The 22,766-nt window shown below is 32.9% G+C and overlaps 1 protein-coding gene across 1 annotated transcript; it reads left to right on the forward strand.

Moving 5' to 3' along the window:
• The first annotated feature begins 1,039 nt into the window (after positions 1-1,039).
• On the forward strand, positions 1,040-20,911 carry LOC118192640 (uncharacterized). Its single transcript, XM_035363630.2, has 3 exons — positions 1,040-1,153; positions 5,086-5,360; positions 16,876-20,911. Exons 2-3 carry the CDS (start codon positions 5,092-5,094, stop codon positions 17,762-17,764), a joined length of 1,158 nt encoding a protein of 385 aa, XP_035219521.2. The 5' UTR covers positions 1,040-1,153; positions 5,086-5,091; the 3' UTR covers positions 17,765-20,911.
• The last annotated feature ends 1,855 nt before the right edge of the window (positions 20,912-22,766 follow it).

Here is a 22,766-nt window from a genome sequence, read left to right on the forward strand (position 1 = left end):
TGAGATTGTCAATCAAAAATTCGTTAAAGTTTCACAAAATATAAAGTAGATAATAAAAAAAATTCAAAATTCGGGCTTCCAAGTGCTTATGTTCAGGTGGAGAACTACGTTATTCAAAACTGGATGTCTCTAGGTACCATTGCATTTTCCGGTACGAGAAGCATACATACATTCAGGTAGATTCTTCATTAATTAATTTCATTATTTATAATACAGGGCGATAATATTTGGTGGTAACAATTTGAAATGTGATGCAAGGCATTTAAGTGTTTCGATGCAAAATGCCGTTTCAAGACTAATATCTTATTCGGGACTCATTTTCCTTTTGGGCTAATAATTAAAACTTAAAATGTCTTTTAATATTGAAAAAATGCTCATAAAACTTTGTCGTGCAAAATTGTCTAAAGTTTGTTTAGAAATACGTGATGTAAGAAATGTGGGATATGCGATGTAAATGGATCACTTATTATGTACTTAAGAAATGCAGTATCATAATCCTGATATCAGCAAATATAACTGCGTCTAAAAGTAATAACCTAGCTTCCTCTATATAAAGTAAATTGTCTGCACAAAGTGAAATATGTCACCAAATTTTTCAATTTCCTTTATCTAAAATAAGTTAACTGGATTTTACCATTAGAAACAAGAATCCTTTTATAAATATCATCATTTACTTTATTTCCAAAATCAAAATAACTTGCCACGCTGCGTATTATGAATTTTGTTTTTTAAATTGAGGATAAAATCCAGTATGTTATAACTCCATAAACCGGATAGCAGACCAGCAGACGTGGAAACATTTTAGTTTCGGTTCACAGCAAACGCTTGTCAAATATCGTCAAAATGATAAATGGTGTCTAAGCGCTTTAACGCTTACATACTACACATTTGGATAAAAAAAAATAACATATCGAAAGTGATGTGTAAAGGAAGTTACACTTTCCCTTTTTTCCTATATATTTATTACTCTCCACTGTGATACGACTGCATATGAACTATATAAAAGGAAACATCAAGCAAAGCGTGTTATAGAGCACGTAAAACGTCTGCTTTCAACAGAGAAGACAAGAATTCTGTTCATAAGAAAGCACTGAAGTTACATTTTAAATGACTTGGAATGAGGCTAGGAATTTGAACTTATACTCTATTGCAGGTAAGACTTTCATTTGAATCATTTTTCTAAATTTGAAAATAACCAGGTTTCTTTATTGTTTAAAAATATTGTGTTTTCCATTATTTGAATTTAGAATTTCATTTTAAGTTATGTTTTAAGTCTGTTTTCATTTATCTGATGTTTGAAAGCATTGATAAATTAGTTGTACAATTTTTTTAGATTTTAATTAGAGATATTTTTATTGTATATTTCTGTATTACAATATTTTATTATATATTAAAATAAACTTGACAATTTCAATATTGACGAGATACTGATGGATAGAAATTAGGATTATTCGATTATGTAAAGGAATCATATTTACAAATTGCATTGCTTCACGTTTTCCTAGTAAGTGAACATGAAACATCAAACACTGTATCACATGTTTAAAACCAACATGAAACATCCTAAAATTTCAAACATGAAATATCCTATCACTGTATAGCAATTTGTTTGTTACCCTTAAAATAAATAAATTTAGATTTGTATGTGTAGCAGAGGTGCAGCAATAGGTCAAAAAGCACGTGCTTATGTCAGTTTTTCCCTCATAAATATTTTGCATTTTATTACACCAACAGTTTTTCCCTCAGAAATATTTTGCATTTTATTATACCAACAGTTATTTTGTTTTATATGAAGGAACTTTAGACTTTTAAATGGAAATTAAAAATACCCATACCTACAAATATTCGCTTGATTCTGCTGTTGACAGAGATTTCTAACTATCACGCTTTCTTGGCAGATTATTTCAACTTAGTTTGCATACTTCAGGGCCCATATAAGTGTACGGATATCTTGTACTGGAGGAGATATATTGTTATATGTAAGAGAGAAATTATAAAAACACGTGTTTTTATGATTATCGAAAAATTACTCTAATTAGTCTTCAGTATGTTACAGAAATTAAATAATACCATTGAGAATCAATAAAGTATTTATTTCAAATGTTACAATTATTTCTTGCTTACACTTTCATATATAAAGATTATAAGTTTCTTCGTATCGGCTTATAATGTTTTCTCTTTTATACTTACAGTTTTATAACTATATATATTTTTACACCCGTATCTTTTCTTTTTAGCTTTTGCTCATATTTTTACATGTCCGAGTAAAAGGTATCCAAAATAAATATTAAAGATACATTTACCGTATATTCCAGCGTATAACACGCTCTTTTAAAACAAAAAAAATAGCATCGAAATTTACTGGTGCGAAATTTTCAGGCATAAAAATGATAGTTTTAAAAATACGAAAACTATAGATATGCAAAAAAATAGATCTCTACATATAACCTAAATGCTGTTTCTGGTGTTTTTGCTGATTTTCTAGGACAATGTTCTCAACACTTCATTTTGTTACTCCTTTATGCAAAGCATATTTATTCTTTGACATATTAATTACGGTGATTTCATTTCTCTTCCACTCGCATGTGGAGCTTTCACCAACACCAGACAGTTTGGCTGTATACGATTTCCATTTTTTTTTCAAAACCTGAATGATTTTGCATTGAAAACAGCACTGTGACTGTTTCTTTTGGCAGAAGCCACATTAACTACAAAAAAGAACACAAGAACAGCTGCATTTCAACTAAAGCAAATGCAATTTACTAAAGCCTTTGATGTTCACTTCAAAACTAAAAAAGATAAAACTTCTGAATCCTTATTTCGCGAATTCATTTGGTTCTGAAATACATTCGTATATCAACTTATGCACACCTTCATTGAATATAATCCATCCTCTTTCAGAATTGCTTGCTCCCTCAAGGATTTTCCCTTTCCACACATATTGTTTCCCTTATCACATGTCATTCCAATACATAATTGTTTGAAAGCCTGGGAAAAATCTTGGAATGAATATCTTCAAAAGATAAAAGCATTGCACATGTTATCGTTCAGGTTTCTTAGTTAAGAAAAAGAGGCGCGTTATACGGCGAATATATGTAAAAATTTTTAAATGTAGTTTGGTATTATAGGTGCGTATGAGGGTTTTAAGCCAGAATATACGATACATATAAAACAAAGAATATACATTTGCCTCTGTGTAGAAAGTGCCCAAACTTCTCTGTTGTCTAGTATATTCAGCTGGTGCCATGATTAACACGCAAATCTTAGTCGACCTAACTTACTACTCTAGCTTCTGTACGTGAGATTTTAATTTTATGGAAATCGTAGGTTTTGGTATGATACACAATAGGTTTTTGTTAACCCAAAAGACAAAATTTAGTGAGATTAAATTTGGTAACTGAGAAGACTCTCTAGAAGATTCAGAGTTCCCCAGAAGAGTTCTCAGCACACAATTTGTAGAGTCATTAGATATTTTTAGAAGCAGAAAAATGAGCAAACGCCTTCGCCGGGAATCGCACCACGAAGCTCTGGAATACCGGTCCAGCGTGCAGAACCACTACACCACGAAGGCACGCTAGGAAGGCGGGAGAAATAGCTTATAAGTTTATCAATCTGTTAAGCACTGGAGAATTAACCGAGTACTGAAACCACAAAATGATGATTTTCAATAGTGGAAGTTGTCTTCTGTGTTACAATCCTCAGCGGCATAAATTTTAATTTAACTCACTACGTTGATCGTGGAGTTTCTTCTACAATGTTAAGATTGTTTCTCATCTTGTGTACTAACTTTAGATGGCGCATGTGTGTAAGAATGTATCATCTGGAGCCCACACGTGAATTGCACATCGGAAAAACCTGTGAAAGAATTACTCTGCAACGAGGCAAAATATGATTCGACCGCCTCAGCCGCGATTATGAGCGCAAACATCCATGCAATCCTTCGGACTGATTTTTTTTTCCTCAAAATAGGGCAGATGAATACGAATCATACCTTAAGGATTTTGTCCGTTCTTATTTTTTTCCTTGGTTATTTCCATGTAGTTCAAAAAGCACAGACATAAGAAGACAGAAAATTACTCTTAAGTGATCTAAACTGATATGCTGATAGTCATTTATAATTCACTGTTTTATTACATTGTGTTTAACTCTGAGCATTTATTTGTTTATATATTCGTAAAAGTATGAGTGTCTTCCAAATAAGTTTTCTATATGTACGTTATTTTAAAATAAAACGTAATAAGTAAATTTTATTTAACTAATAAAATTTACTTATTACTGTAACTGTAACTGTAATTGTAATTTCAAATAAAATAAAAATTACAACATTCTTAGTTTCCGGGCTGCAAATCAGTAAATTAATGCGAATCTTAACATTTATTTCTAAAAATATATTAAAAAAAGGGGGGGGGCGAAAGACAATTGACGACTCCTTTACTGAATGATATAGGGATTTTCTCTCCCTCGGTCGTATAAAGTCCCTCTTTCCGGCGAAGAGAGGACTTTCACGTAACCTCTCACCACGTAACACGTAATTAACGCCCTTTTTGTACGATCCTACGTGTTTTGGCATAATGCCAACTGAGATTGCGTTTGGGACAGTCGAACCTATAAAAGAAAGTATACTTTTTGAGATGTGATTTTTATTTTTATTTTTGGACGCCTTTTATTCAGACATCAAAGAAACCCATTAAGAAAATTCACTTAATACTACAAGTTGAATTATAACAGCTGAGTATGATAATGATGCATACTACTTTAACATTTATAGTTATTTACTAAGCACGAGACATAATAACAAACATTGAACAAGACAATAATTTGCCCGGAGTTTAATATTAACCGCTAAGAAATGGGTACGGAATGGTAACAACTGAGTATAATGATGCATTGTATTTTAATACTACTATACAACATCTCCGTTTCGTCCAGAAACCGAATCAAGTATTCATGCTGTGGATGCCTTGCATATTGATGTTATTATTCACTGATATATCAAGTTAAGACCGTTGAGATATTTTGCAATGGACTAGAATAATGTTGCCAAAGAACTCTACTTCTGCCTTTCTATCCTTTATATATCTGCAGAGGCTGATGAGGCTGGTCGACCAATGGAGCCATCCCAATTATTTGCGGCTAATTATCTTCTTCTGTCTTATTCTGAAGACAGAATCTTTGTTTACCCTGCCGGTGGTGGAGCACACCGTTCCCCGTGACACAGTTAATATCAAGGGTAGTCTTTTTCCTCCTGTGCATATTACTGTGGATGGTTGGCATGAAAGACCGAAAAAGGAGACGAAAAGAGAGACAATTATCCTTCCGATTGAACACAAGAAGGAGAAGATCATCACTGTGCCTGTGCCGTAAGTAGATTTAATTATATTTCTAGTTCTGAATTTCTTTATGATAGATAAATATAGGAATATTTAAATTATTTATTATTTGTTAAAAGAACTGTATATGTTCCTGCATATACGGAGAATTTTATGGAAATACGTAAGTACTGATGTTTATGGTTCATTTATCGTAAGAGTTCAAGACGATTTACAAATAATTCGACCGGAGAAATTATGTAAGATAAATAATGAAAAATATTTAATCTTAATATATACTAATAAAGTTTATCAATACCGTTATCCGACTCAAAATTTTCTGGCAATTCTTAGCAGTCTTTCTTTATTAGACGCACGTACAGGCAAATGTCACCATCCTCTATTAACATCATAATTACCTGTGTTTCAGATATAATCATCTTCAGCTGCTCGTAACATTGCTCAGCAAAAGTGATAACTTATTTACAGCTAACAGAAAGTGCAGAGTCTTTTTCCGGGCAGCATATAAGCGTTCTGTACCGAGCCACTCACATAGGAAAAATTCCTTTCTCGTGATTGGATATAGTGATCCCGATCACATCATTTCTTCTACGTTTAGGAATGCTTTGCTTGGGCTCGAGGATATATCTCCATAAGTTTGTTTAAATTTTGATAGCAGTACCAAAAGGATTATTACGTAAGTTGTATTTTTGTTGCTATGAGATTGCACTTCTTACAACACCTTAGTGTGACGAATTTAATATAAAAAAATGTAGTAATTTTTTTTCTTAGAGGGAAAAAGTGTTATTTCTTCTTGTGCTAATTCGGTAAATGTGTATTAAGTACAGAGGTGGTTCATAAATGTATTCTCAATTTAAAACACTTCATATTAAAAGTGTTGTTAGCATTACTTCATGTTCAATATATATCCATTTTCTGCAGATGCAATCTCCGAAAACATGATTCAAGTCAGTTTTCGGAAGTAACAAAAACAACGTTGGGAGCCCACATTGTACACAGTAAATTCCCAATATTTATAATCAGTCTGAAAAAGTATAATTTATATAGACTAATATAGATTTAGAAATGAGAAATAAAGATACGTATTTAAAACTTAAAAATATTACTTTAGGAATATTGCCCATTTTTTAATGTGTAACATCTTGTATACCTTTGCATAAAATTAGTGTTTATCAGAGAAGGCAGTTTCTTTTTTTTTATACACACACATCAAATTCAGCGACAATACTGAATGCGCTTTTTTCTTTCATTTAAGGCAACAGAATTTTACTTGTGACATGAATGTTAACATGGTAATAACTTCTGGAGAAGAAATATTTTCTACAATGTGAAAGGAACAGAATAAAACAAAACTGCAATAATGACAATATACTTATTGGCACACAATGCCTTTATAATTGGACCCACACCGTCGCGTTTTGGTTTTTGCACTAAATTCATGAACTTAGCTATTTACCAAATCTAAGCGTAAAAGATTGCTTCTGATATTAAGAGCGTCTTTGAAAGATGTTACAGATTTATTATTTCATGAAGCAGGAAGCCATCTGCAGAACGCTGCGGTTGAATTTTTTCGTTTCAAAGAAAATAAACCACAATTTTCCGACTTCCGTGTTACTTGTGCGCGTCATTCAACGAAAACAAAACCATATGAATCCCGCCTAATTGTCACTACTCCAAGAAAAAATGATGTCATCGGAAAGTATGTCCAATCACAAGTACGGATTTTTCCCTATGTGCGTGGCGCGGTACAGAATGCTTATATGCTTTGGGGCATCTTTTACTATACAACAGAAATAAAGGACTGTCAATACAGAACCGAAACAGGCCTCAAATAAATCATAAAAGTGAAGTAGCAATCTGCGTTAGCAGTAGCACAGGTTGTTGATTCGCTTTTACGATAAAGAACCGTATTTGATATTTAAAACTAGGAACTGGCAGCTGCTCTTAGTTTAGTGTAACAGAATATTATTAGCGTTTAGCACAAGTAAGAATTAAAATAAAATTTCCAACTTTATTGCCAAGCGCCAATTGTTCCATGCGAACAATTAGCTCTAAAAGTCTCCTTTCATTTTGTAGCGCCCTCGGTGCTATTTATCGAAAGAAGCTTGTAAAGATTATGTTAATTTTATCGATAGTTAAATTTTGAGTTAAACTTCGTTTCCTATTGCTTCTCAATTTAAACTTACCACTTCCTGCCAGACCGTAGTTTGAGAATCACGTTTGAATGCAAATTGAGGAAAAGAGGTATTTAACCGCGAAATTTTACTGTCTTAGCGGGAGAGAACCAAAGATTCTAGGTAACACGTGTCCGCCTTTTTAGGCTACTCTCTCTTAAGCTATTATTAAGCTTTGCCGTACTTTAGGCCCTTAATAGTTTCGCAGTCAATTAGCGTTAAGGGGCCAACTCCGTTAGAATCTTGATAGCTTCGGCTATATCTTTTTAGTTAAGATTAGTTAAGTTTTAATTCTTAGTTTCCTAAGTTCAAGCCCGAGTGTCGGCTCTATTCTACAACTCCAAGACGGAGTTCTGTTAAATCTTATTTGAATAATAAAGGGTCTTTTAACCCTTTCCAAGTTTAATTACTGTCTCACGAACTCAAGCGATTATTCGCTTACTAGTTCTTAAGATTCTTCGCATTCAACTGTAACTTAAAGCACACAATAGAGAAGCTTACATGCTAAAATAAATTAGCATGCATCTTTAGCTTATCTGATAGCTCTGTCTAGTGCAGAGGAAAATAAGCGCCATTCTGAATTCGGCTTGCAAGTCGATTTTTTAATTTTGGCTGAATTTCTGCAGCAAAATATTACCTCGTCGTTTATATTCGGAAGTACAAGATATTTAATAGTAAGAAAGAAATGAATTTCACATTAATGCGTTTTGAAACTTGAGTTTACTTGACGGGATTTTTAGGGGAAAAAAAGTAACCAAAAATTAACCGCATTTAAACTAAAATTTTCATTTAGCAGAATAACAAAATTATTATCACAAAACTTTTATTAAGTTACAATGAAATTTAATTCTATAATTATAAATACATAAATGAATTATAATATTAACTAATTATAAAATTACCATAAAATTTACAAAAAACTACTTCAAAAACTAGAAATTTTCAATGAGCAAAACTGAATGCTTTCTCTCTAGAGAGAAGATATTAACAGTTAATACTGACTTTTTATACACAAGCAGAATATGTCTAATTCAAAATATTGTATAAGCGAAAATTTTCAAATTACTTCGGAATTTTTCTTACAGTTTTACATACAGTCATGCCAGCAATAACTTCCTTTTCTAAAATCCTTAAATGGGTGAAGTAATTGCTACTTCTGCTTCTAAAATATTTTAAAACTTTATTCTATATTTCAAAATAACTAACATTATTTTATTCAAAAATCAAATGATAGCTGCTTAAAAAGCATTGCTTAGGTTATACTAATTACATGAATGTTTATACATTGTATATGTTATTGAAACAGAAATTTATTCCACTAAAAGCAACAAAAACGTTTCACTAGCTAGGCTGCCTTTCAAATGATACGATTTGACGCCATTATCGCTCTTTAAGGAATTGCTTTAACAAAATGGCACAAATTTCTGAATTTTAATTGCATACCAGTATTTCCATGTATCAAAATAACGTTTATCATTAATGCTCAAAATAATTTCTGTTTTTATTCTTTCTCTTCCTCGTAATTTCTGTTTCCACTGTATTATTGTGAATATATTTACGAAAAACTTAAATGGTTTTAAGATGTAATATATACATATATATATATAAATATATATATATAGATAGACAGATATATGTAAGAAAAATAAAGAATATGTAAAAGAATAAATTAGCAGCGTAAATTAATTTCCCTTCTCTATTCTAAAAATAGCAACATCTATTTGCACTGCGTTATTTCGAGAAAAATCGATGTCATATGACTCTTACGTAATTCTGGTGATGTAAACTCAACTAAAACTCAAGCAGCTAATAATATGTTTATACCAATATTATCCAATCAAAATGCTTTGTGAACCAAAACTAACTCGGTTTGACTTAAGATTTCATCCTGAACATAACGCACATTCTTTCCACGCTTCGGCCTAGCTAGACTGCTGCCTGTCTGCTGCTGCTTTCTTGATACAAAGTTATCATAAATGTAAGCCCTTTGCAACAGGTACATTTAATGTGCCGAATTGTGTGTTGCCGAAACATGTTGCTGAACTGAAGATGTAATCTCCTTCACCTCCAATTTCTTAGTCATTATGGATCAACACTTCTACGTCATCAAAATTTCTGCTCCTGAATATATTACATATATATGTAGTACATGAGCTTTTAACAGTTTTTGACATTGCGTAGATGGTTGAGAAGACAGTAATGGCTGAGGGTGACGTCTCGATGAAGAAGATAACAAAACTGAATTGAAGAATCACCATTTTTATTTTTACATATCTCAAATTCTCTCTCTGGGAGACAAATTTACCTTTCAATCATTCAAAATTGAATAAAATAACTTCTTAAATACACAGATAGAGGGATACTAGGTCATTTCAGGCAGGAAAGCATAAGCTGCGCAGAGTTGTTTGCATAGCAGAGGTCAGGAAGAAAAAAGGAACATAGTTCCTCGCAGAGCCGTATTATACTACGTAGGTGCAGAAAGTATTCTAAGCTAATGATCAGTCAATATTAGTTTTAGTTACCTTTTTCAAGCAGTGTTATGTAATTTGGAATAATCTCTAATTTGAGAGAAGAGATGAATTTAGGGGGAGAGCACCAAATCTAAAATCGTTAATTTTGAGGTCGTCAATTATTTTTTTAAAGCAGCTATCATATTTCTCTATATCTTACACACACACACACATATATATATATATATATATATATATATATATATAATTATTATTATACTGTATCATTGCAAGTCTATTTAATAGTATTTATTTTTTAAATTTACCAACGATAAATCATTAGTATTTCATTTACAATAAAGGTAATAAGCACCGACAATGCACTTAAGTGACAAGCTAAAAATGTTCCATGAATAAGTTGCTTCCGCATCCTTTTGCCCCCGATCATTAATGTCCTTTAGCCTAATAAACTACAAGTTTCCTACTTTTACTTTAAATCTTTTATTTATTTTCGGCTACAGAATGTACTCCTGAAATTTGACTACTTTATTATGGGACACTTTATACATGCATAACTGATTAATTGACTGATAATTGAGTACCCTTATATAGACGTATACAATTATGTATATATTTATTTAGCTGTCTATCTATCTGAGTAAAAAATTAAAAGTTGGTATAATAAGTGAAGAAATTGAAGAAAATAATACACGCCACAATATAGAAACAAACTTTAATGTAAATTAAAATGACATAAGAGGCAAATAGTAAAGTTGATACTATTAGATTTTGGGGTTGCTGTTTTCGATCATGATAGCTATTCTGTCGAAAACCTTTTCTTTCAAGCAGGGTTTCGTTTTCAAAAGTTACTACGTTGCTTTGTAATTCATGTTAAATATGTCAAGAACAGAATGTTAATTTAAAAAAAAAATCTGGAAAGAACGAATACATTATACGGTTTAAAATACTTCTTTCCCAATGGTAAAGATTTTATTGAATTTGAATGATGAATCAATAGTGCTATAGGCCCCCAATTTCGAGAAAAACTATAATTTATAGACAAACTTCTATTGAGATAACTTGCTTAAAAATGATGTAAATTACTTTATTGCAATAATAAAAATTACATTTTAAGATAATGTGAATGAATAACACAAAAATTAATGTATGCTTTGGATAAGACTTACGATGTAATTAAATTTACGAACGTGCACAATGGGAACAATTTTAATATAAACAATTAGAAAGCCCAGCGGTCACACGAAATGACCGCTATTCTAGATATTATAAATTGTAATTAAAATGATTTGTTCAAAGTAGTCTGCTAATTGAAGCTAATTACCTAGAGTAGGCGGCGAGGACACCCCTTTGCTTGCTGCCCAAGGGGTTTCCCTCTTCTACTTGCTTAATTGCTTAAATTAGAGTGCAATAAAGAAAACCACTGGCGGTACATTTCTTAAAAGCCACCGCTAGCTCAATAAATAAAGGTGATTTAAATAATAAAATGTTAATTAACATGTCAAAGATCTCTTTGTATACAATATTTCTTGTGTAGATCTTTCCATCATTTTTAAGCTCGCCTTGCAGAGGACCATCCATTATTTTTAATTTTTCGTCCGTTCTTTCACGAACTCTTGAATAGGCAACATAAAGTTGACCTTGTCCAAATGCAGGTTCAGGTAAAAAAAATGCCAACATGCTTAAGCGTTTGGCCCTGAGATTTATGGATGGTCATAGCAAAGGCAAGTTTTACAGAAAATTGTCTACGTCTCAATTGAAACGGCATGCCTGTGCCGTGGCAACTCCCCCCCCATTGGCTAGTACAGTGTCTCAAGCAACCAATAAACTATCGGCTACAAACAGACACTTAAGCCGAATATATATATATATATATATATATGGGGTGAAGTAACATCATCTCCTCCGAAACGGCTGGCTCCCGGGCTTAGCGAAGCACACCGTTAGATTCCTTAGGTCCGTGGCCCGCCATTTTGAGCATTCACGTCTTCGTGGGACTTTAATTAGCTGAGATATTAATTAAAAACTAATTTTCCCCTACGTTTTCCCTACATTTTCCACTTTCTTTCTTGGGTTTTCCCTATAAGAGGGATTTCGCTACGTGCCAAATTCTTTTTTCTCGAATATTTACGGAACGGCGCCGAGTTGAAATTCAAGACGCATATTCTCGTATTCCAAAACATTCTCCGAATCCATCGATATCGTTCTCATGTTCGTACGACTTTAATTGGCTAAGATATTAATTAAAAACTGCGGAAACGTTAATTTCTGCGCTCGTTTTTCCGAGTGGCAACAATAAACTATCGGCGACACACACTTTAGCCGCTTATATATATATAAAGATTTCTTATTAGCTGAGGTATTTCTGCTTTGCAAAAAATATGGCATACATATTTAATTTATACTGATTTAAAATTTTATCATAGTAGTAAAAATATATAAAATAGTACAGCTAAGCTACGATTTGATTACTTTTAGCGCAATAATTTATTAATTAATGAAACCAAAGAATTTAAATTTTAAAAATTTTTATTTAAACAAAGATTTTTTTTAATTCAAAAACAAATGAAATTGTAATTTAAAAATTCTTCTACTAATTAATATAAAAAAGACTCTTAGGAGAATTTTTCGAACAATATATAATTGAAGTCTGTCAACATAATAACTTCTAATAAAATCGTCAGCTATAAGAAATTCTATTCCACACATAAATTGATTGTGTAATTATTAGATGTATACTAAGAATTTGAAGTCAAATGGAATTTTAAGAATATTAATTGTATATCTATTTCCACTTCCCAAAATATTTTGCTCAAAATTATCACGAATGTTTTTGCATCAAGAAAGCAAATTTTAAATGGCTGCCCCGGGAATCGTTTAAACATTTTCAAACACCTTGCGTCTTTAGAGCATCTTTCAAAGTATAATAACGTTTTGTTTTCAAAATGTAATAACGTGTAACACTAAACACTTATAAATACATGTTAATGTTGTGTAATATTTTTCAGAGGCTTGCATAAATATATAAGAAAAAACGAAATCATAATTTAAACGTTTATAAAAAACATACTAATGTGATCAAACTATTCCATTTAATATATCCTATAATCTAAAAGGTTTTAAACATGCAATGAAAAATGTAATATCAGATTATTTTTGAAAATCATATGCTTAAAAATATGAAACAGTTTACAGTAAGAAATCAGTAGATAAAAGAATTTTTAAAAACAATTCTACGTAGATATTTTCTATTTATATATAACAAGTTTTCTAAATATAAAATGAATTATTTTCATTTTAATTTTCCTAACAATAGCTGTTTCTATAGATAAGTAAGAAAATTATATTAGAGAAATTAAATTTTGCTTTTCAAAAAACAAAAGTAATACTTAAAGTTATCGACGTAAAACAAAACACATTCAGGTAAATAAAATTAAAATTCAAACGAATTTCAACTATGAAACTCCATTTGTTTTTGCATTTCATTTTTGAACGTAAAATAGTAGTAACAAAAAATATAAAATATTAACGAAATGGAAACTATATGTAAAAATATTACAATTATAAATTAATGGATTATGATTTGAACTAAATTAAAAAAAGAAATGTATGTACAAAATTGCATTCCATAGTCTAATACAAAATTTCATCTTTCTCTTAGGTTTCATTTCTGCTGCATATCCTAATGGTGTAAAGTAATTCATATTACGAAATGTTATTAAAAATTTCAGATAAAATGACTTTTTAAATGATATAATTTTATGGTTATTCCAATGCACCTTTATAAATAAAAAATAAATGGAAGATATTAAGCGTCGTCAGGTAGCTTGCTATTTTTATTTACAGTTAGAAAAACTAGTTAATGGATAAAAAAATATCCTTAAAGATTTCAAAAGCAGTAATATTTCGAAGAGGTGAATGAAAAATAATCTTTCTAATTTTTTGTTGGAAAGCGTTTCAGATTATTTTATTATTTTTTTATTCAGGCTACCTGCCCTTATTAAACCACGCGTATAAATTTCAGTCAATCGCTATCAGCTTTTCCAGTTGTCCAGTTTTAAAATACTTTATATCTTGCCCTTCTTTCTTATTTTGTTAATGTATGCTTTCTGGATAAATTTTAGGTTTAAAAGCCACTTTTCAAAAGATAGGTTCAATCGATAATGTCTAAAGTAATAAGTATGCAGAGCTGTAATATAATCAACTGTCCACGATGGCTGAAGCCATGACTAAGGCATTTAAAGTCAACGTAAAGTGTGAATAGTATTAGATTAATTAACTTAAATCATGTACACTCTGCACAAAAAAAGGGAGGCACAGTTGTACAGTATCTCCCGTTCTACTGGGCAAATTGACAAAAATTAACTTGAGTTTTATGTGCTTCGAAAGCGCGACGTAGGATATATATTAGATTTATATGTAGCATTGTTCTAATATAAGCATTTTAACACAAAACCGGACTTTTCTGGAGCAACATGCTCATTTGGTTTCAAAATTTCGATTATACGGCTGAAGTTATGCAAATTTGCCAAGTTTTTTAAAAATCGTACAAGTAATTTTTAAAAAATTAACTGTCACAATTTTAGCTATTCACTGTTAATTGAATCTGGTACATATTTATTAATATCTCTTCTTTTACTCACTTGATTTCTTCTTTCACAGTTTGAAATTTAGATTCAATCGAAATGAAATTTGCAGATGTTTTCAGATTTATTTTTCAAATTTATACATTTTAGTAATTTTTAAAATTTTTAGAAAAAAATTAAGTTTTACCATCATCGTAAAGAAGTGTATTTCTTAGCACACTAGAAAAAAATTAGAGATTTTTTTATTTAAAATTTCCTAAAATATAAGTGAATTTACAAATTGCCACGTTTTGAAATTCGACATCTTTAAAAATTAGAGATTTTATATTTAAAATTTCCTAAAATATACGTGAATTTACAAATTGTCATGCTTTGAAATTTGACGTCTTTGTTTTGAACAATAATAACGCCAAATGTGGTTTACGGATCTGAATGCAGCATCTAGGATTAAAAAATATGCTATAAAGAAAATCATTAAAGAAACATGCATTAAGAATTTCGCCAAGCGAATTATAATTTTTTGATAAATATTTAAATTTCTCGGTAACTTTTACACCAAATTTTACAAATTTTAATATTTAGGCATAATTTGAGTTATAGAATCGAAATATGAAAAAACGTCTGCATGTCATTTCACAAAAAGTCTGATTTTGTGTCAAAATACCTATGTTAGAGCAATATCATATATAATTCTAATATATTCGTTAAGTCGCTCTGTCGAGAGATGAAAAACAAAGCCTTAATTTCGTCAATCAGACCAGTAGAATGGAAGATATAAAACCGTCCCCCCTTTTTTTGTGTAGAGCATACAATAGCTATTAATTCTGTCACCATTGTCAGTAAAAATAGCTGGGTTTACTTCATTTTTCTGCCAATTTTGAATTAGTTTTAATTATTGTTTTTTTGTTATCCTTATCCTTATGAATAATGGATATTATCTTTTCGCAAAAAAGATAGTTTGATTTTTATTACCTATTTACATTCGTTCAAGCTTCATTAAATTGTCGTCATGAACTTATTACGAATAGAAGAAAAATATAGAAAATACGAACAGGAGATCTTTTATCTCGAATGGCCTGATGTCTGGAATTGAATGCATAGATCGCTTATCTGTACAAATAAGTAAAACAAAATGATGAATAAACATCATCATAAAGCATTAAGATATATTTTAAATCAAAAATGAAGGAAAGACATAAAGAAATCAATAGCATGTAATTGTAACAGAACTATTTGGATGTAGTCGAACTATTTTATCTAACGCCATCCAGTTGTAACGAGAACAATTAAAGAACCAATCGACTTCCAGCTGCGATGAAGATAGGTTCTACAATATTATGCTTTCGTGACTCGAATGCTAGTTCTACATGTTAATGCTCCGTTTTGGTGTATGTTCTGTTTTGATACATATTTTCTTTGTAACTATTCCTGTGCTCTGTTAATAAATACTTTTAGAGATATCAGGAGTTTGTTTATAGAAGAACCTTTAGATATCTACAAATTAAAATGTCTTGAAACGTTTACTTCGTTTCTGTAATAGCTATAAATAACTGTACTCTCGAAATGTCTGATTCTACGAACACATCTGCTCTTCCGATGTTATTTTTTCAATAATCATTGTGCGCTTTTTAATACTACCCAAATTCTTTAAAGCGTCCTTTATTGTTGGCAATCAACGTTGATGCTTTTTAAGAAATATCCCCACGCACCCATTTTGGAAGTTTTCTCACTAATAAGTTTCGTTCCCCAACCAAAAATATACTAAAATCTTTCGAAAATCGCGCGAAGGTATGGTAAAATTTTCTTCTCCTCTTAGGGGGCGTTTATTCATGTTACAAAAGAAACTGCGTCGGAAAGTGGATAATGTGAAAATCTTATTTCTTTAATGAAATGGTTAATTCATATTTATTTGTATTTTTGATTGTCCAATGCTAATTGCTTTAATGTTTTTTTTTAAGTATATGTCTGTATGGGAGGCGGCATTTTTACCACGTTGCAGTACAACTGCAACACGGTAAAAATTTTGGGCAAAAGAAATCTCTTCAGAATGAATTATTTTGTTTTTGACCGAAAGTTTAAACGTGACCTAACAGCCGAATCGGCTGCTCCAAAATCTTAATAACGAGTACATACGAAACGGACACAAAATAAGAATTGAACAGGACCAAAATAACCTAGCCTAGAACAGAGTAACCTATTATTCGGGTGATCTGGTACTTTACGGATTTTATTAAACTAAAACATTAAACATTACGGAAAAAAGTTATAAGGTTTCTCATTCTGAATTTTCATTTTTCTCTTTGTTATTTATTCTCAGGGCACAACATGAAAGTCCCGTGGAAGACACACTAGGAAAGCTCATGTTGATGAAAGCCAAGTTAACTGACATGAAACTGAAGACGAAAAGATACCAAATGAAAATGATGTACAAAAAGCACAAAGCCAGAGTCAAAGCAGACATGGAAAAAGAAAGAGAACCGAAGAAATTCATAGCTCCAATAAAATATCCTTATACCCCTCAACGGTTTCCAAATCGGCTATATCCACAGTTCTATGTATTTAATCCTGCACAGATACCGCTGCCAGGATTTCCTACGCTTCCATCTGTAATTCCTCCTCTTCCAATACCACCTCCTCCTCCTCTCCCTCCTCCTCCTCCCCCTCCCCCTCCACCACCCCCTCGGCCACCTCCTCCTCCCCCTCCTCCTCCCCCACCACCTCCTCCACCGCCACCTCGTCCACCACCTCCACCTCCACCTCCACCACCGCCGCGGCCACCACCTCCAGGAAGACGATGGCCTAATGATAATTATGATTATTACGATAATACACCATCTCGTTCCAATCATCAGTATAGAAGCTATTATAACGAGGATTATTACAAGCATAAGAACGGAACGAAACGTTGGTTCACTGAGAAGATGGAATCGTTAAAAGACCATGTGCACAGGATGAAAGCTTACCACCTCGAAAAAATGAAGTTGAAGCTAGCTATGAAACATAAACATCAGCAACCTTTTCCAGTTCCTTACCCTGTTCCGGTTCCTGTACAGAAACCGCATAAGCCTGAAAATGAATATGATGTTTCTTATTATGATGAACATGATTACGAAACAGTAAATGACGACAAGAAAGAAGAAACGCATGATGAAGAAGAAGACTATGAATTTGATGAATATGATTATGATGAGGGTGATTACGATTAAAAACTTTAGAACAGTGCATGTAGGTGAGGATTGTACAAGATGAATAAGAAAGAATGCACAACTAAATATGTCTTGAACAGTTACTATTCGTAGATTCATTTTTCCAGTTTGAGAAATTGAATCAAATAAGGTAGACTTTCAGATCAAAATTGTTGGTACTTGACATATTTTAGTATAAATATGTAAAATTTAAATTTTGTACTGTCTTACACAGAAAAACTTTTCAATGATAAACGTGGTTTTTTATATTTGAATTAGCCGCCCAAAACAGGTCTTTATACGATAAAAATAAAGATATCATTAGACAAACGTTTTTAGGGAAATGTAAACTTATTACGCATTAAACTTCGCATAAACTAAAACTATTAAATTTTTGTACGAAAACTTTAAATAATCTATTTTATTTCAGATGAACATTAATATACCAGCATTGGTTTCAAATTATCATTCTTAAAAATGATTAAGTGTTATAAACACTGGTTATCATAAATCTGGTAGTATAGAAATTAGCACATGCGTAAAATGAACAAATCGAAAGTGTCAGTTTGCTATAGGAAAAGTACCTTCAATATGGAATATGATCGCTTCTAGAAGCAATACAGCACATACAGCGATGAGTGATGCTTTCAATTATGCGGTCTATCAGTTCCATAGGAAGCGAGAGCAATTGCTCTTGCAAAGCAGTTGCAAGCGCGACAAGGATTTGAGGGGGCGGATTGAGAGCAGCTAGACGTCTCTCTAAATCATCCCAAACGTACTCGATAGGATTAAAGTCCGGGGATCGAGCTGGCCACTCCATGCGCATAATTGTTTCCTGTTGAAGATAATCATCTAAGATGCGAGCCCTGTGTGGTCTTGCGTTGTCGTCCTGTAATAGGAAAGCATCACCAATTGCCCCGACATATTGGCGCACATAAACATCAAGGATGTCATCTCTATAAATCTGAGCATTCACGGTTTTCCCTTGAAAAGACATGGAGGTCTGTGCGTCCACCCAAAAAGATGCCACCCCAAACACAGACACTGCCCCTTAAGTATGCATTTCTTTCACGGATGTTTGACGGATGATAACGGGTTCTAGGTCCTCTCCATATCAAATAACTCCTACTAACGCTTTCTAGACTAAACCTGGATTCATCCGTAAGGAGAACCGCCCTCTATTGATCAGGCGTCCAATGGACATGTTGTCGTGCTCACTGAAAACGGTCCCTCCTATGGCGTCACGTGAGCGGCCCACAAATGCCTGGTCGCCTCGCATACAGACCACCTTCGTGAAGCCTTCTACGCACAGTTGATGTTGATACGAACCTTCCGGTGGTTGCTGCAAGGGAGGATCTAAGAAGAGTCGGAGTAGCGGTTCTATTCCTGCGTGCACATAATGTCAAATATCGGTCATAGGCGCTCGTCGCAGCAGTTGGCCGTCCTTGGCTGAACCTCCTAAATGCCGAATCTGTGGTTTGAAATTGCCTCTAAAGTCTATGAACCACAGAAGGACTCACATTTAGCCATCTGGCCACTTCTGTTTGACTTTGTCCTGCCTCTAGTCTCCCAATGGCTCTCCATCGCAGTTCTGCAGGCAAATGATGCCTGGAGGTCATTGTTACGAATTGGCTATCTCAGATTTCTGATATCACTGTCACAGTGAAATATGTGGGCTTGCTCTCAAACATGGACTTTTATGCTCCTCGCAGATGACGTATTCCGAAAGCAGCGCCACTAATTTGCATGTCGTAGTTTCACTCAGCTACTCTTACTTGGCAACATATTAAATTTTACACGGTTTGGCTTATTTTTGAGGGAGTTATCGCTATTTTTGTGATTTTTCCTTAATTTATGATAACCAGTGTAGTTCGAATTCACATAAAATTCAGATTGCTTTTCTTTTTCGCAGACATGGACTGCTACGGTGGCAGACATTATCTGCTAAGAAATTCTTATTATATGGTAAATTACTTTCCTTTTCGTTGTGCACGAGCGAAAAAAAGTGCATCATTCATTCAAGTAATTTCAACAAAGTGCGGTAAAATACGTTTGGCGTTTTCATCGCTTTTAAACGTGTCAATATATCTTAAAAAATTTTGAATGTACAAGTTTTAAAAACAAATCAGAAAATAGCAGCGAATTTTATTTGGATTGAACCTAAATTTCGAAATGTGAAAGAAGGAATCAAATAACTTTAATAAAAAAGAGTTATTAAAAATACGTATAACAAATTCAACTAACAGTAAGGAGCTAAAATTTTAAGAGCTAATTTGTTAAAAACTAATCTTGTGAATTTTATCAAACTTAGTGCATAATTTTAATCATAGAATCGAAATATGGGAAAAATCGGTATGTAATTTAAAAAATTCATATTTTGTGTCATATGTTAGAACAATGGCACGCATAAATCTAATATATATATATTCTGTCTCGATTTGGAGACATGGAAAATGGAATTAAAATTTGGTCAATCGGCCCAGTAGAACGAAAGACATAGAACTATCCCATATTTATATTTATATATATATATATATATATATTGTGTGTGTGTGTGTGTAAAGTCTTCCTGTACAGATCTATTTCTCTACAGAATTATGAATAACAATTCAAATTTTGCACATTTTTGTAAAGATGATTTGTGACCACTCTAGTTTAAAAGCATCCCATGCTTGATTTATTTTATTAACTGGAAACATATATTACGACCAATTATTCAAGAGATATTTAGTGGTGAAATCTTTTTTATGCATCCTGTATAATGCTGAAATAAATAATTAACTATTATGATGATTACGGTACTTTAAGATGACCACTGACAATTTTCGACGTTATGAAAAATATGTGTCTTTCAAATTATTATATGCTTTTGTGCAAGATTGTAAGTAAGTACATTATTCTTAAAAATACATAATATTTTAAAACTTATAATCCTAAATGTGAAACTCACGAGATTTCTGGAAAACTGGAATAATATGTAAATAACTGTATTTGGTGTATCATTAAAACATGTACAAATACAGTATGTGAGTAAAATGCCCAATCTGTCTTTATTAAAAAATATAAATATTTTGTAATAGCTTACGAAGAGCCTTCTAAATACGATCATTGAATGTAGGTATATTTATTTGGTTAAGTAAGGTTTCTCAATAATTTCAGTAAAGTCACTGTCTTCTATAATAATCCAATTTTTTTAAGACACAAAATGATGATTATACATTTTTTTGTAGTAACTTAAACACTACGCTTACATTTGCTTAAAATTTAAAATCTATTATTGTCTGAAAAGACTTTTTAATTACTATCCACTTCCTTCAAATGAAATACTTCAGAAAATTTTTCACTAAGTAAAATTTAACAGTATCTAGAACTATGTATATATACACTGCTGGCCATCCAAATTGCAACACCAAGAAAGACAAGAGATATCACAATAAAATTTATTTAGTAGATAACATGTTGACCAAGTATCAAATGATTAAATTTATAGACTTCTGTGAAGTGTGGTTCTTTCCAGAATCAGTAGCCAGAGTAGCCGCCATTGTTGGAGATCACCGCTACCACACGCCTCGGCATTGATTCAAAGAGACTTTGGATACGTTCTTGGGGTACAGCAGACCAAGCAACGTCCGCACGTTGCCAAAGGTGATCTGGTGTCGCAGCTTGGGATGAAATCTGGGCCAATCGTTCAGCAACCATGGACAACATGTTTTCTATCGGCGAAAGATCCGGAGAGCGAGCCGGCCAGGGAAACAATTCAATCTGGCGATTGACGAAGAATCCTTGGACAATGCGTGCCACGACGTGTGGTCGCGCATTATCCTGTTGAAATATGGCTGTGGGCAAGCCCTGAAGGTAAGGAAGGACAACTGGCTCCAACACCTCAAAGAAGTAGCGCTGGCTGTTTAAAGTACCGGCAATGCGTATTAGAGGAGTGCGAGAGTGATACCCAATACCGCCCTATACCATAATACCCGGTGCAGGACCAGTGTGACGGTGCATAACGCAGCTGTTTAGCATCTTCTCTGCACGGTGTCTCCAGACTCGAATCCGACCATCGTGGTATTGCAGACAGAAGCGTGACTCCTCAGTAAAGACAATTTCATTCCATTCTGCCGTCCACATCCTTCTTTCATCGCACCATTGGCGTCTGTGGTTCTGCGTCAAGGGTAGACGAAGCAATAGGTGTCTTGCGGACAGACCACTCTGCTGTAAACGGCGTCAAATGGTACGCGCAGACACGGATGATGCGTTACAGACTGAATGTGCTGTGCTATGGTTCGTGATGTGACTGAATGATCCGTCACTGCCACGCGCACACTGTTCCTGTCATCACGTGAAGTGGTGCACTGAGGTTGATGCGATCGTCGGTCCGTCGTACCCTCCTGCATCCAACGGTCACATATCCGCATTACAGTTGTTTGGTTTCGTCCAAGACGACTACCGATTTCCCTAAAAGATAATCCACACTCTCGATAGGCCACTACCCTTCCTCTGTCGAACTCGGATACTTGATCAAACGATGATGGCTGTGCTGTTTTATACAAGTCATAATTGATTTTTTTTTTTTTTTTTTTTTTTTTTTTTTGCGTCGGACTCATAAATGTCGGTTCACTTTTCAAACTGTTGCCACAAAATGTTAGAGTCCTGCATTATATTTGAAGAAATTAAATAATGAAAAATCTGCATAAATGTATGTATATTCCTCGTATTGTGATAAAACAACGGTACATAGAGTCATCGAATTTTGAATAACGTAATCCTCCAACGAATATGAGCATGTGGAAGACCAAATTTGAAATTTGAAATTTGTTTTATGATCGATTTCCTATTTTTTAAAACTTTGACGAATTTTTGATTAACAAACTCAAGGATTTCAAAGCGAGCAATGGCAACGTTGTGCAGAAAAAACATTTTTATCTCCAGCACGTGAGTCTCTGTATCGAAAATTCTAAAGATATGCTCGTTTTAAAACTATTTTGCGATATTGCTGTTTCACTGGATCTTATGGTTTAAGTGCGAG

Source organism: Stegodyphus dumicola, chromosome 3 (genome assembly GCF_044657685.1).
Source record: "Stegodyphus dumicola isolate Sdum_Otavi_A_Nest chromosome 3, ASM4465768v1".
Lineage (NCBI taxonomy): Eukaryota > Metazoa > Arthropoda > Arachnida > Araneae > Eresidae > Stegodyphus > Stegodyphus dumicola.

Coding starts and splice junctions, on each gene's coding strand:
- LOC118192640 (XM_035363630.2), top strand. CDS start 5,092: ATGAGGCTGGTCGACCAATGGAGCCATCCCAATTATTTGCGGCTAATT. Junction 5,361..16,875: donor ATCATCACTGTGCCTGTGCC/GTAAGTAGATTT, acceptor ATTTATTCTCAG/GGCACAACATGAAAGTCCCG.